The sequence below is a fragment of the Peromyscus californicus genome, unplaced genomic scaffold (assembly GCF_007827085.1).
Source record: "Peromyscus californicus insignis strain IS unplaced genomic scaffold, ASM782708v3 Scaffold_7__1_contigs__length_154581171, whole genome shotgun sequence".
Lineage (NCBI taxonomy): Eukaryota > Metazoa > Chordata > Mammalia > Rodentia > Cricetidae > Peromyscus > Peromyscus californicus.
In genome coordinates, this window is record NW_026294595.1 from 125,588,807 (window position 1) to 125,604,266 (window position 15,460).

At 43.2% G+C, this 15,460-nt stretch overlaps 1 protein-coding gene across 3 annotated transcripts in view; it reads right to left on the minus strand.

Annotated features, from left to right (window-relative positions):
- Window positions 1-15,460, minus strand: part of Psmf1 (proteasome inhibitor subunit 1) — a 30,266-nt gene that overhangs the window by 2,349 nt on the left and 12,457 nt on the right. For all 3 annotated transcript variants that reach the window (XM_052722562.1, XM_052722561.1, XM_052722563.1), the window contains 2 exons: window positions 13,590-13,775; window positions 71-124 (listed from right to left, as the gene is read on the minus strand). In XM_052722562.1, the coding sequence (XP_052578522.1) occupies window positions 71-124; window positions 13,590-13,775 (240 nt within the window). The remainder of the gene's footprint in view (window positions 1-70; window positions 125-13,589; window positions 13,776-15,460) is intronic.

A 15,460-nucleotide genomic window follows, 5' to 3' on the forward strand; every position in this document is an offset into this window, starting at 1 on the left:
AAAATTAGATGAGTTGGGCTGCAAGCCACTGAGCAAGTCAAACTGCTGCCACCTCCCCAGAAATACTCACCCAAAGGGGTCTAGGTCTTCTCCCCCGACAGCAAATGGGCTCAGGGGATCACGCCTGAAACAAACAAGGACAATTACCACAATTCCCAGAGCAGCCAAACACCTCGGCTCCCAGGGGCCTAAAGCTGATGCCAGTGGGTGCACAAGGAACACCAGACAAGGCAGAAACTTTCATACAATCACAACATAAGGAATACTTTAAAGTGGTCCTTAGCAGAGATTAACATTGATCCTACTAAACGGTAAATTACGTGGAAAAGAGCTGAACAAAAGTTAGAACTGGATGGGAGGGCTGGGGAAGATGGTTCAGTGGTTAAGAGCACTGGCTGCTTTTTCAGAGGACCTGGGTTTAATTCCCAGCACCACATGATGGCTCACAACCATCTGTAACTCCAGTTTCAGGAGATGTGATGCCCTTGTCTGGTCTCCACAGGCACAAGGCATACACATGGCACACAAACACGCAGCCCAAATACTCATCAGACATAAAAGAATCAAAAGTTGAAACTGAGGCAGCAGAGATGGATGGCTCAGCTGTGGTACTGTGTTCTCCAAAATACTGTGCATGCTGATAAACTTACCTGGGGTCAGAGACAGACAGAGCAGCCACAATATTAAACATAAAGGATAGGCAGTGGTAGCACACGCTTTTAATCCTAGCAATCCAGAGGCAGAAATCCATGTGTTCAAGGATACAGACCAGGCATGGTAACTCATCATGCCTTTAATCCCAGAAAGCAAGCCTTTAATCCCAGAAAGCGAGCCTTTAATCCCAGGGAGTGGTGGTAGAAAGCAGAAAGGTATATAAGGCGTGAGGACCAGAAACTAGAAGCATTTGGCTGGTTAAGCAGTCAGGCTTTTGAGCAGCAATTCAGCTGAGACCCATTCTGGATGAGGACTCAGAGGCTTCCAGTCTAAGGAAACAAGACCAGCTGAGCAGTTGGCCAGGTGAGGTTAGCTGTGGCTTGTTCTGTCTCTCTGACCATCCAGCATTTCACCCCAATACCTGACTCAGGTTTGATTTTATTAATAAGACTCTCTAAGACTCCTGCTACACTCAGCAGCTAGGAGAACATACTGGTCTTACAGAAGACCTATGTTTGGCTCCCAGCACCCTCATCACAACCCCCTGTAACTCCAGTTCCAGGGGATGTGACACCCTCTTCTGGCTCTACGGCCACCTGCATGCATGAACTACACATAAATTTACACAGGCACAGACACATAAAAATAAGTTAATCTTTAAAAAGTTAAAATAATGAAGGGCTGAGTCTGAATAAAGACAAACTATTAAATAACCCCAGATACATTCTATTTTGTTCAGACTTTGTTAAAGTTCTTATATTTTTACATAAGATTCAAGAACTTTTGATACATTCAATATTACTTCAAAACCAAAACCGGAGAGCTAAAACATAAAAGCTTCTCAGGCGAGGTGAGACAGAGGCATGAGAGCCTGAGTGGGGTGTAGCACTCCCTGACCTGCCCATCACGGCCCTTGCGTACTTATAGCACCACTGTCTACTGTGAATCTTTGAACTGCAGCTTGCTGGATGGCCACTGGCCATAAACCTCTGCAATCTCTAATACTTTCTCCTTTCCCTTCAAAGGATCAAGTTCTTCCTTCTCTGAGAAAGCTCTGGAGCAAAACTGAGAATGAGTAAAGAGCAGAAGTAAAGGTTCCTAAGAAACCAGCATTTCCATTGTCCTTCTGGACCAGTGTGGGAAGAAGAAAGTAAACAGAGTGGAAGAGGGGAGCTGCAAGGTCCACCCCAGTAACTTATGTACTCAGACTTCCATGGCTGTCCTGTAGGTATTTCACAGCCTTGCTACAAGGCAAACACGTTCCAAGAACTCATTCTGCATGACTTGGGAATCCATTTAAAATACACAACACAGGGACCATCATGCTGTTCACTGCTTCTATGGCTGAGGCTCAGTCCTAATGTACTCCAGACATAAAAAAAAAAAAAAAGAAAAAGAAAGAAAAGAAAAAGAAAAAAGAAACACTCTGTGCATGGTCCCAAACTCTTGGGCACAGAAATGCAGATGACTCCCTTCTAAACAGTTAAGGTGGCCTGGCAAGTTGGGGAGACCTCAGGACTGTCAGGGTTGTGTGTTCTGGATTTGGAGTAGGAGATTTTATACCAGGCTGGCAGGGACCTGTCACATGTCTCTGTATCCCCAACTTTTAAGACACTAAGTTTGACAGTAACACCCAATAAGGCACAATGATGGTAACCACACTTGAGGAGAATAAGGGACCTGCTGCTAGGAGAGGCTTGGACCAACAGTGACCGCCACTTATCAAGAACCTGCTCTGTCAGGTGTTTGCTAAACTTAGTTCTTTAGTTTTTTAAAAGATTCATTTAAAGCCGGGCGGTGGTGGCGCACGCCTTTAATCCCAGCACTCGGGAGGCAGAGCCAGGTGGATCTCTGTGAGTTCGAGGCCAGCCTGGGCTACCAAGTGAGTTCCAGGAAAAGGCGCAAAGCTACACAGAGAAACCCTGTCTTGAAAAACCAAAAAAAAAAAAAAAAAAAAAAAAGATTCATTTTAAATTTTAATTTTAAATAGGTAATGCATCCCTTATTTTCAAAATTGATGAGTCAAAAAATATACTCAGGTTTATATCTTGGGCTAGATATGTTGGAATTCAGATTTTTTCATCCTATTTTGGAAAGGCTCAATGGATACACCAAGAGGTGTATTTAACACATTCAAAAGGATCCTGTAACTAGTATCCTATTATTTCTGCAAAAAATGAATATTGATCCTTAAGTAGGATAAGTGAAGACACAAAAGCTTTCATGCTTCTTCAGGTTAGGCACCAAGCTTTGCAGGCTGTTGAGATAGCTTGGTAGGATAAGGCATCACTGCTGAGCCTGGTGGCCTGAGTTTGATCCCCTGGTCCTACACAGTAGAAGGAAAGAACTAACTCTGCAAGATGTTCTCTGAGTACACACACACACCCCACACTAAATATAATAATTTTTTTTTTTTTTTTTTTTTTTTTTTTTTTTTTTTTTTGGTTTTTTGAGACAGGGTTTCTCTGTGTAGCTTTGTGCGCCTTTCCTGGAACTCACTTGGTAGCCCAGGCTGGCCTCGAACTCACAGAGATACGCCTGCCTCTGCCTCCCGAGTGCTGGGATTAAAGGCGTGCGCCACCACTGCCTGGCATAATAAAAATTTTAAAGATACATTTGGTTTCCAGAGTTCTTACTATTTCAGAACTGTAGATAAAAATATTAATGTGTAATGCTTTTAAAAATCTCATATTCTTGTTGCCCACCAGACAACTGACAGCATCTTGGATGCATTTTTTTTCCCTCTTTGGTATGAAGGATTCCTCCAAATAGGATCTGTAAAGCCGAGCCAGAAGTCATGAGTTCCTTCAGCTTGTTTTTACTGTGCAAAGTTTTTCTTCCTCCTTAAATTATGATAGTTTTGCTGGGTATAGTAGTCTGAGTTGGCACGTTTTGTTTTTCAGAGCCTAAAATACATTATTCCAAGCCCTCCTGGCTTTTTAAAGTTTTTGTCGAGACATCTGTTATTCTGATGGGTCTGCCTTTCTGTGACTCAGTGTTTCTCTCTTGCCACTTCCAATATACTTTGTTCTATTTAGTGTTTCAACTGTAACATGGCATAGGGGAGGTTCTTTCCTGATCTTATGTTCTAAGTGCCTGGCATGAAAAACACACATGGGCGTTTTTTTCCCTCTCTAGATCTGGGAAATTTTCTATTATTGAAAGTGTCTTTTATGCTTTTATTAGAATTTCTTCTCCTTCTTCTATACCCATGATTCAAAGATTTGTTTTTTTCCCCATAGTTTCTCATTGTATGAATGTTCTAATTTCTCTACCCTAGTGGTTCTCAATCTGTGGGTCATGACTCCTCTGGGTTAGGTGGGGGATGTTGAATGATCCTTTTACAAGGGCTGCCCAAGACCACTGGAAAACAGATATGTTACAATTCATAACAGTAGCAAAATTAGTTATGAAGTAACAACAAAAATGATTTTATGGGGGAGGGGGTCACCACACATAAGGAACTGTAGTAAACAGTCGCAGCAATAGGAAGGCTGAGAACCACTGCTCTACCCTATACTCAAACCCTGACATTCTGTTCTCTCATTGATTCATTCTATCTGTGGGACTTTTTACACAGCCTTTTGTTTGACTTACTGATTGACGATTCTTTCTCCAGACTAAAAATACTGATTTAATTTTCTGGTCTCCATGATTTCTGATGAGAAACACTCACTGACATTCTTATTTCTGCATAAGCAATGCATTTTCTTTAGTTGCTTACAGATGTTTTTCTTTGTATTTAAATTTTAGCAGTTTATATGTCCAAGCACTGACTTTTTTGGGTTCACACTGTTTAGATTTGCCAAGCTTTCTAGATCTTTTGCCAAATCAAGCAATCTTCTAGCTGCCATTAATCCAGTATACCTTCTTACTGCAGTCTTTCTCCTCTCCCAAGATTCCCACAGCCATATTACTAGGTCTTCTATAATAGTTCCATAAGTTCCTAAAACTTTATTTTTAAATCTTTTCTTTGGGGTGGAGAGACGGTTCAGTGATTAAGGGCCCTGGCTGCTCTTGCAGAGGACTTGGGTTCAGTATCCAACCCACGAGTATCCAGTATTCAGCTCACAATTGTCTGCTGTGAGACCCCAGTTCCAGGGGATCTAATGATCTCTTCTAGCTTCTGTGGGCACTGCATCCATGTGGTGCACACCCACACACGCAGCCAAAACGCTCACACATATAAAAAAATCTTTTTCTTCTGCAGTTGGGTTAGGGCTCTAAATTCTGGCTCCAACACTGGTGCTGAGCTGGGCATGGTGGTGCACTCCTATAATCCCAACTCAGGGAACAGAGGCAGAAGAATCCTGAGGTTCTGAGGCCAGCCTTGGTTGTATAGGGAGACACTACCTCAAAAACAAACCCAACAAACCATGTCCATTGTGTTCCTAAAGCCTTTGCAATACCACTAAGCTCTGTACTACATGTGTGGTGTCCAGCAGCCTGTCTAGCTGGATGATAGGCTCTCCTGTAGTTCTGCTCTTGAAATGCTGGAACTACTCTTTAAACTTAAGTGTATTTGTGTAGTCTGCAAGTGAGGCCAGAAGCCCATCTACTGCTTATGGGAGCCTTTCTGAGTTCTTGTCTCTCTGTGGTCTTTTTGGGCACATTCTATTTCCATGTGGAGAGATCCCCTATTTTTGTCCTTTGCTAGAAAACTGGGTTTTAGTTACAGTGCTCTGTAACTGTACCAATGTCCATATCAAGTGGCACTAAGGCAAAGGGAGGAAAAACCACACTGGTGTGTCTCATGATCTTTGGTAGTAGGTGGTAGCATTCTGAGATAGTCACCATGTAGCCCAGGCTGGAGCTGAATTTGGAATCCTCTCTCAGCTTCCGGAGTGCTGGGATTCCAGGCCACACCTGGCTCAGCCTTATACTCTAGAGACATTGAGTCTTCCCACTAGAAAGGAGGACTTCTTTCTCAGTTGTAGGTGTCTACAGACGGAAGTCTAGGGTACAAAGGGATGGAGAAAGGCTAGAAGTACAGGGCTGACCTGGAGCACCCTGTCCAGGCCAGTCAACTTCCTTGATTTCAGACTGTACAACATCAGGCAGACAGTGGTGAATTAATTCACTGCCTGAAAATTTGGTGGTACTTCAGATTCTGCCATTCTCCAATCTGCTCCCCAGTCTGAGAGAGCTTTAACTAACTTCCACACGTTTTCTTCTACGAGAAGATGCTGACTGCCCCCCTCTGCCTGCCCACTATACGATGGAAGCATCGGGAGCACGTGACATGTTCTGGTCAGCAGAGAGAAAGAAGCTGCACTCAGGAGCCTCCATGGCACTGGAGTTAGAGGGTGAGATTGGGTCTTTTAACATAATAAAATTTAGGTAAGACTTTGAACTTAAGTTGATGCACAAATGGTGCAAGGCTCTTGGACCTTGAGGGAAGGAAGTGCATTTTTTATTTAGGAAGCCAGAGACAGACTGCAGTAGGTACAATCTGGGCCCTATCAGAACTCTACACTCTCTCCCCCAGAACCTGTGACTTCAGTGAACAAGTACTCCTATGGCTGCTTTGACACACAGCACAGCTGCTCTCAAAAGGGGAGATGATCTGAGTGAGCTATAACCTAACCACAGCGACTGGTGACAGAGAAGGTAGGCAAAGGGGGAGACCGGAAGCACAAGGACCTGATACATGGCAGCTGCTCTAATGGTGAAGAGCAGAGGAAGAAATGCAGAGGTGAGGTAAGGAGGAGAAGCAGGGCCCTCTGCTTCAACCCACTGGAGGCACACTGTTTCCTAGGGTCTCCAGAAAGGACTAAATCCCTGCTGAGACTTTGGCTTTGAGCTTCTCATACCCGGAGCAGAGTCTGGCTGAGTGTATCCATATTTCTGATCTATAGAACAGTGACATAAATAGGTATCATTTTAAACAACTTGTTATGCAGCAATATAAAACTTGTCTATATGTACTGCAAATGGCTTACCCGGTGTGTTTGCCTGACTGGGTTTATAAGTGTCATGGGGGACAATATTTTTTCCTAAGGAATTAAACAAACAAAATGAACTACCACCCAAAACCTGAGACCAACTCCAGCATTGGCAAGGACAGGGGAATGATACTGGGGTATAGTAGGAAGATGAATTAATATAACTATTTGGGTGTATCAAAATCCTTAAAAACAGACTGAGTCTTTGAGATAGCAATTCTTCTGTAATGTATGATAAGAATATTTAGAGATGGGCTCTAAGGTACATGAAATGTGTCTCCCGAGTCTACATTAGCTATGGTTGCTGTTTTAGTTACTGTTCTATTGCTGTGATGAAACACCATGACCAAGGCAACCTATAAAAGAAAGCATTTTATTTGCCTTATGGTTTTGGAGGGTTAGAGTCCATGGTGGTGGAGCAATGGAACAGCTGAGAGCCCCACACCTTGATCCATAACCACAACAGAAGGAGAAAGAGCACTGGGAATGGCACGAGTCTTTTGAAACCTCAAAGCCTGCCCCCAGTATCACACCTCCTCCAACAGGGCCACACCTCCTAATCCTTCCTGAATAGTCCCACCAACTGGGAACCTTTCAATTCAAACCACCAGAGTAGTCCAGAAAAGAAACCATTAAACCAGAAACAAACTTGTACCATCCTTGGCATCATCCTTGGTTTCTATTCCCAGTCAGGTCAACTCTCTGCTTTACCAGCAACTCTCACCTCCCTCCCAGATCTCCTGCTGAGAGCCTTCATTGGCCTTTGCCATGACATGGGGCTGTGGTCCACTTGAACTCTCAGAAGCTACTGCTACTCACAACACTCCCACAGGTTTGTGCTCACCTACATTCCTTCACAGAGGAGATAGGAGGCTCAAGAGCAGTGGTTCTCACGCTTCCTAACGCTGCGACCCTTGAACACAGTTCCTCACATTGTGGTGACCCCAACCAGAACACTATTTCATTGCTAGAAGTAGTAATGTACTTTTGCTACTGTTGTAAACTGTAATATAAATTTATCTGATATGCAGGATATCTGATATGTGACAGGTTGTTTGACTCCCCCCAAAAGGGTCATGACCCATGTGTTGAGAACCACTGATCAAGAGGCATCACACAGGAAGAAAGCATGAACACAGGGCTCCTCCCTTCCCTGAGGCCATATAAGTTAACAGTCACTGAGCTAGGAGACAGGCAGATGTTTTCTTCAGTGTAGTGGCTGTCCACTGCCCAGGCTTGCTCCTACAAGGAATCAAGCAGGATTTGGGTGGAATTGTTTCTTTAGACAGTCATTGGTGTTTCCCCTGGGTTGAACAGATATTTGCTCTCATCTCCTCAGGAAAAGTTCATGCAACACTAGTCTTATTCTACTCTCGTCCTTCTATATTATAGAATCGATAACGCTCTACAGAGGAGCTGGGGAGCTCTTTTCAACATGTGGACAATATGAAGTCCCTCCTCCTGAATTTAACCTAGTGGCTTCCTGCTGCCTCTAACCTTGGCCCTAGGGCTCAGCATCCAGTGATCTGTGCTAAACTATGGTATCCTCTTCATCTTTTGACCCCACCTCTGTACTGTACTGCAGCCATGTGGACTTTGTTCTTGGAACAATCCAAACCATGATCATCACTTCCAAAACAACTGCTGATACGCATGTCAAAAAGAGGAAACGCAAAAGGGCTGAATCATGACCCGAAGCACAGGACCTGTGCTTTCTGGGTAATCTTTTGTGCCTCACTTTTCTATATAGAAAACAACAGTGCCTACCTCCTCTTATTTGGCAATTTAGGAGATTATGTCTGATATAATCTTTACATTTAGTATGATTACTCAGGACACAGTAAGGGCTCAATAAATATTAACCATTTTAGTAGCATCAAAGCTGTCAGATTCTTACTGAGATTCCTTGAGGGGTGAAACAAAACCAATAAATAGTAAAGGGCTTATAACTAGACTACTTTTAAAACCTTTAGATGGCTCCCATGATCTCAAGGTCAAATGTGGATCTGGGGCACATACCATCTGCCCATGGTTATGTGTGTGTGTCACATGTACCTCTTCTTCCTTTATGAGCTAGCACTAGTAGAGTTTACTCCCACCCAAGAGGACTTCATAGTCCCATAGGTTCTATTGTTTCCTTGACCATAAAAACAAATCACTTATAAAAGCATCAAGTTTGTACTGGTCTTTTTTTTTAAATACATAGATTTATTTAATTTTATGTGTATGAATGTTTTGCTTTTATGTGTATGTGTGTGTGTATGTGTGCGCGCACACCATATGCATGCCTAGTGCCCATGAAAGTCAGAAGAGGACACTGGATCCCTTGGAACTAAAGTTATGGATGGCTGTGAGCCACCATGTGGGTGCCGGGAACTGAATCCAGGTCCTGTGCAAAGCAACAAGTGCTCTGAACTACTGAGTCATCTCTTCAGTTCCATATACTTTTTTTTTTTTTTTTTTTTTTTTGGTTTTTCGAGACAGGGTTTCTCTGTGTAGCTTTGCGCCTCTCCTGGAACTCACTTGGTAGCCCAGGCTGGCCTCGAACTCACAGAGATCTGCCTGGCTCTGCCTCCCGAGTGCTGGGATTAAAGGCGTGCGCCACCACCGCCCGGCCCATATACTTTTAAATTAAGGCTTAAGTACCACCTTTATGAAGCCTTTCCTTCTGTCCAGCTCTCCTTAGTCCTTCAGGTTAACACTGTTCTCTTTGCTTCAGCATACCTCAGGTTTACTTCTGTCACTGTTTTCAAGACATATGATAAGCCTGAAAGGTGCAATCAGTCATCAACTGGGAGCTGATTAAAGACTGGGGCATATCTCATCACACAGTGCCAGAGCCCTAGTACAGTGCCTGACATATGATGGGCACAGAGAGTAACATAAGGATAAGAAAAGAGCAAAGGCTTTTGAGTGAATCTCAAGTTCAAACTGTACTTTCACCATTTAACAGTTGTATGACCCGGGGCAAGCCATGAAATCTCCAAGGCTCAGGCTTTTCTTCCACAAAAGACAGACAAGAGTATCTATTTTTGAGGGCTGCCATACAGATTAAAAGATAGTGTTTACCAGAGCATAATACCTGTTACACAGTAAAGAGTTCAATAAGCAGTGTTCAATACTCTATTATTATTGTAACATAAGAAGTTGCACATTATACACAAACCTGCTTCCTCATCTGCTAAATGACAGATCTGAGAAGCTGAACACACTGAATATGCTGTCTGACACATATAGAACAAGACAACAGTAGCTATAAGAATATTATTGAACTAAATTTGCTATCCCTGGATTTAAAAAAAAATCCAAAGGATTCAAGATTCTCTGGTTCTAATTAAAGAACAAAATTAATTAACTGTGCCACTGCTGTAATAGTGGCACAGACATTGTGGGAGTGGCCAATCGTTTTCTGACTGTGTTTAAAACCCACTCCGCAAGATGGAACCAAGCCTGGCACTGCTTGGGTGGCCAAGAACCTGAGACTGGATAGGCCATGGGCCCAGGAGAAAACCAAATAAAATGATTCTTTTGCTAAAGGAACATAGCAACAAAAAGACTCCTGAGGACATGTGGATCAGTGCCTTGCTCAGCCACCATCCTAGAAGCTTCCTCTTGGAGTAGGCGGGAACTAGCAGAGACCCACAACTGAACAATGTGCAGAGTGAGGGACTTTGGAACACTTAGCCCTTAATGGGGCATCTTCATCAAATATCTCTCTTCGGGGTTTGGAGGCTATTCGGGAAAGGAAAGATTTTAGGAGCCAGAGGGGATGGGCGACACCAAGGAAACCGTGTCTTCTTGACACAACAGGACTGATGTTCACAGGAACTTCCAGACTGTGGCAACACTCACAGGACTTGCACACACATTCAAGTTTGGCAGAGCCCTCCCCGCACTGCAAGGGGGAAGCAGGCACGGTTCTCCATCCCTAGAGAAGAAGTTATCTCCAACTGACATCCATTGCAAAGGAAAAGTTAGTTTTCTCCAGTGGAGTCTGACTGGGTACATTAACCACATTCAAGGGTATTTTCTAATGTCTGTCTTTGTACAAGCCTTGTTATATTCTGTGAGACACACTGGGGGAGATCACATGTACCAAAGCACTTCTAGAAAGAATTTGTACCATTGATTTAAGTTATAAATGGAATAGACATCTTCTAATAAAACCATCTTTTTACTTGAAAGAATAACAGAAAGACTGTGGTTATTCAGACTTGATTATATATTTGGCACTTTCTCCAAAAGAAGAGACCTGTTAGCTCAAAGAAAACAATGAGCAATATATGTTACCAGTTAGAAAATGAAATTTTTAAGTAAAAACTAGCAAATTGGAAAAGTATTCACCATTTGCGTGACAAAAATTCAAGTACTTTTCTGATATTAGTAATAGTTTTGAATGTTATTTTTGATATTTTTAAATAAAACATATGAGTTTTTAGCAGATGTATGTATCTTGGAATTAGTATTTCCCAAATGTTCAAATAAATGATCTTCCAATATAATGGATGAAAAGAGCCATTCAAAGGGCTTGACAGATGAGCAGATTTTAATGCAACAGACACACAGAAAGTCTGTGAGTCTTCACACCACAACTAACTTGTAAAAATTACTACTTGTCAATCAGTGCTTAGTATAACAGTAAAGAATAACCACAAAAAGTATTTAGAAAGGTCACTACTCTATTGTTGGAACACAGTCCAAGAATGGAGTCATGTGACCTCAGTTTCCTCAAAACACAGAGTTGTTCTTGCAATGTGGTTTTGTGCTCTCCCCAGGTGCAGCGGACAGGAGCGAGTTGACTTCAGCTGTTGTTATTCATACGCCTCTATGGAAAAACATGTCTTGCCACATGTGGCTTGTTCTTGTGATTGAACACCTTACTCATCTGACTCTTCTTAACCCTCAGAGTACAAATTGTCTGATTCTCTGAATAAAGCTGCCTAACACATGAGACTTTCGTCCACCTCATTTTTAGGCCCTTTTCTCTCAGGTTCATGCTGCCAGCTACAGCAGTAACATTCTATCACTCTTTACTCCAAAAATCTGTGTGACCCTTCAACAAAACCCACATCACTGAATGCAGAAGCAGAAATAAGAATCTAGCTGGAATATAGCTCTGTGGTAGAGTGCATATTTATTAACTTGTATGAGGCCTTGGGTTCCATCTGTAGTACCAGAGGAAAAGAAAAAGGGGGGAATCCAACTACGAAGAGAGGGAAGGAAGTGAACGGAATCTAGTTATCTTCTTTTTAAAAAATGTATTTAATTTCTTATTATGGTGTGTGTGTGTACATACAGATACAGAATTAGATAGGGAGTGTTCATGGCTACTCTCAATGAAAACCTGAAATGCTTGAAATACTCCAAGCATTCAGACAAATCACAGCACACCAGAAAATGAAGTATCAGATACTAAAAAAAGACATATTTAGCATTTTACTAAACAGAATAGTAAGAAGATGCAGAACATGAACTGTTAAAAATCACATGTAAAGACAAACTGATAAGGATCAAAAAATAAATTTAGAATGACCTAAATAAGGGCTTGACACTGAAGATTTACTTTTAGTGACACTGGATAAGCACAGGAAAAATTTATTTTCAGGACAAAGGACATGATCTGAGGCAGACAATTTCCTACCTACAGACAGATGGAGCCAACATAAGGGGTTAGAGTGATAAGACCAACAATAAAAGGTTAGGCTTAGACAGAAAGACAAAATAAAAAACCCAACACGTACAACCTTCCCTTTATCGGATAGTTTTTAGTAATTTAGGAGTTTAGGAGCGCAAAGCCCCTATCCACCTGGCATTCTCCATTACAACGAACTGACCTCTCCAGCTCCTAGCTGAATACATCCAATATCCCTGACAAGCCCCAGAAAGGCCACTCCACACTTAGGAGAATAGATCCACGTGTGAGGGCAGAGTGGTGGTTTCTAGGTGTGAGGCAGGTAAAATGCAGGTGTGGACAGTGAGAAGTGAAGCACGGGTCTGTGTCACGTGTGAAGGGCAGAGGCTCGCAGCTCTGTTAAAGCTGTTCAGTGATGGGTAGCACTGCTTCAGGCCTAGAAACTGCCCAGCACTTACTCTTAAATCTTGCAAGCATGCTCACTGAGACCACAGCCAGAGCACTTGGTGGGAGTGAAGACACCTGGGATCCAACCTCTACTCTGCCTCTTCATTAGTGACTGGTGACCTTAGGCAGGCCATCTTGCCAGTCCTCTTCCATGAAATAAGTGGGTAACAGCATAAGCAGTTCCTAGACATTTCAAGTAATTTTTGTTGTTCTCCATTCTCTCTACAGGATCCAATATTTTAGAAGAAACTGACTTGCCAATTATTAATTATAAGATTTTAATTGATCAACTATGTCAACTAACCAAAATGTACAACTATACTGTACGCTCCAGACTAGGACATGTGGTCTCAGATAGAGACTACAGTCCCCTGGTCTTTGTCCCCTCCATCAGAGGAGAAGTCTCTAGGACTATTGTTGCTAAACTAATCTGCAAAGATCTTGGACATGACTCCTTCATATAGCAGCTATTTTGGCCATCTTCTGAAGCTGTCAGTGGTGAAGGTATACAACAAGATGCAGTAAAATGGAGAAGAAGACACTGGGCTGCCTCTCCTTCAGGATGGCACTTCTGTCCCTATGCATTCTCCCCAAAAGTCTCACTCCCAGACCCACACACAGTAACTGTGATTCACCTGGGCAGCAGCCCCTGACCCTTGCAGATGGAGGGGCTGTGTGGTCTCTAGAAATAAGGCAGGCAGCTTAGGAAGCTGCATAGTCAGAGAAACTAGCAGCAGCACCAGAACGCATTGATCTAGTCAGGCTTCTGTTTTCTACCTCCACACCCCAAGACTTTCAACAATTCTGCTGAAGACACTTGGAGGCCAGGGAGGGGTCAAGCAGAAGAATGGGATGGAGAGTGGGATCCTACCACAGACTCATGGGCTGGCCACTAGGGGCTCCATACTCACCAAGGAGGCTGCCGGGCAGTGTGAGGGTAGTGTGAAGGAATCCGGAGTGGGTCCACCTCTCTGGCAGTGGCAGGGGGCAACTCTCGATGGGGACTGTTTGCACGAGCCTTCTCCCACTGCTCATGGATAGGTGTGATAATTCCAGATCGGATCCGAGACCGAAGCTCCTCACTATTCTTGTAGGTCCTACGGGAAGAAGACGAGGAGTCAGCTTCCTGCAGTTGGCTGCTAATCTTGTGCACAGTATTCTGGTGGCAGGGGTGGCGGCCCTGAGAACTTTTGGCCTTGCGCTTGGCCTGTTTACTATGGTGGGAACGGGCCGTCCGGCGGACCTGGGTGAGGGGGGCAACAGCCTGGCGCTGTCTCCGAGATTTGGGCCTAACTTTCTTAGGCATCTGAGTTGCCCCTCCTCGTTTACCACCCCATTAGAAAGAGGTGAAGGTAGGGGCACAGGGCCTGGACTGACTGCTCCTCCTTATCCCCACGCCACCCCTCCCTCAGCTTCATTATGTGTTCATCACATGTCATGGGAAGGGTCATGGAAGGCAAAGGCTCAGTGTGAGGATGAACCAGGATCCTGGTCCTGGGGTGGAGGCAGGGTTCTGGAGCTCAGTTCAGCCACATCCTGGGAAGGCTGCCCCTCCTAGGTATCCTTTCTTGCCTGTGAGAAATAAGCAACATGAGCTACAGCAGAGGTGTGGTGGCCAGATGAGACAGCAACAAGTGGGCAGGACTCTAGGCTCCTTAAAAACTGCCATTTTAAAAATGAACCACATTCTGGTCCATAAAGCCAACTCCACACCTGAAGTCCTACAGGGTGTGTTCCCTAGTCATATGGAACCACATTAGAACTTAAAAGAGAAGTCTTTGAACTTGTGGAACTCAAGCACTTCCAGATAATGTAGGGATCAAAGAGAAAAATCTGGACCCATACTGTAGTGATCTGAATGATATGTCCCCATAGTCTCAGGCATTTGAATACTTGGTCCCAGTTGGTGGCACTATTTGGGTAGATTTTGGAGGTGTGGCCCTGCAAGAGGAAGTGTGTTGCTTGGGTGAGTTTCAAAAGCCATGCATCATTCTCAATTTATTCTGATTCCTGCTTGTGGTTTAAGATGTCAGCCTTTAACATCCTGCTCCAGCCTGCTGCTTGCGGCCATGCTTCCTCCCCAGGATGGACCCCTACCCCTCCGGAATCATAAGTCCAAATCAACTCTTCTATAAGGTGCCTTGGTCATGGTGTTTTATCACAGCAACAGAAAAGTAACAAAACATAACCCTCCTCCAGACACCAATACAGTAAAGTCTAGTTACAAAATTTTACAGTCACTTTCAGAAACTCGGGTGGGAACACTCCCTAATCATTTCAGGAAGTCGGTACTAGTCTGATATTGAAACTAGAAAGAGCACAAACTAAACAATTACATACTAGCATTTCTTTACCAACTCAAAACAAAAGCTTTCAACAAAATATTAAAATTGAGCTCAAATTATATTAAAATCATACAATTTGACCAAATAAGATTAATTCTAGGTAAGCAAGGGTGGTTTAATATCCACAAATCAATGTAGCTCACCATTCTAACAAATAAGCAAAAAACATCAGATAATCCTACCAACTGATAAAGCAAAGCCATTTCACAAAACAATATGAGAAATCCACTCATGCTAAAAACTCAGCACTAACAAAGAACTAAGAATATAGGAAACCATCTTCAGCTTGATAAAAAACATCTGCTGTATGCCCTACAATCAATAGTGGGGACAGAATCCTTTGTCCCCTAACTGTGGGAATAAGGCAAGGAAGCTCTCTCTGGCAGCCCTTATTTAACATAACACTGGAAGCTATGGGCACTATAATAAGAGAAAAG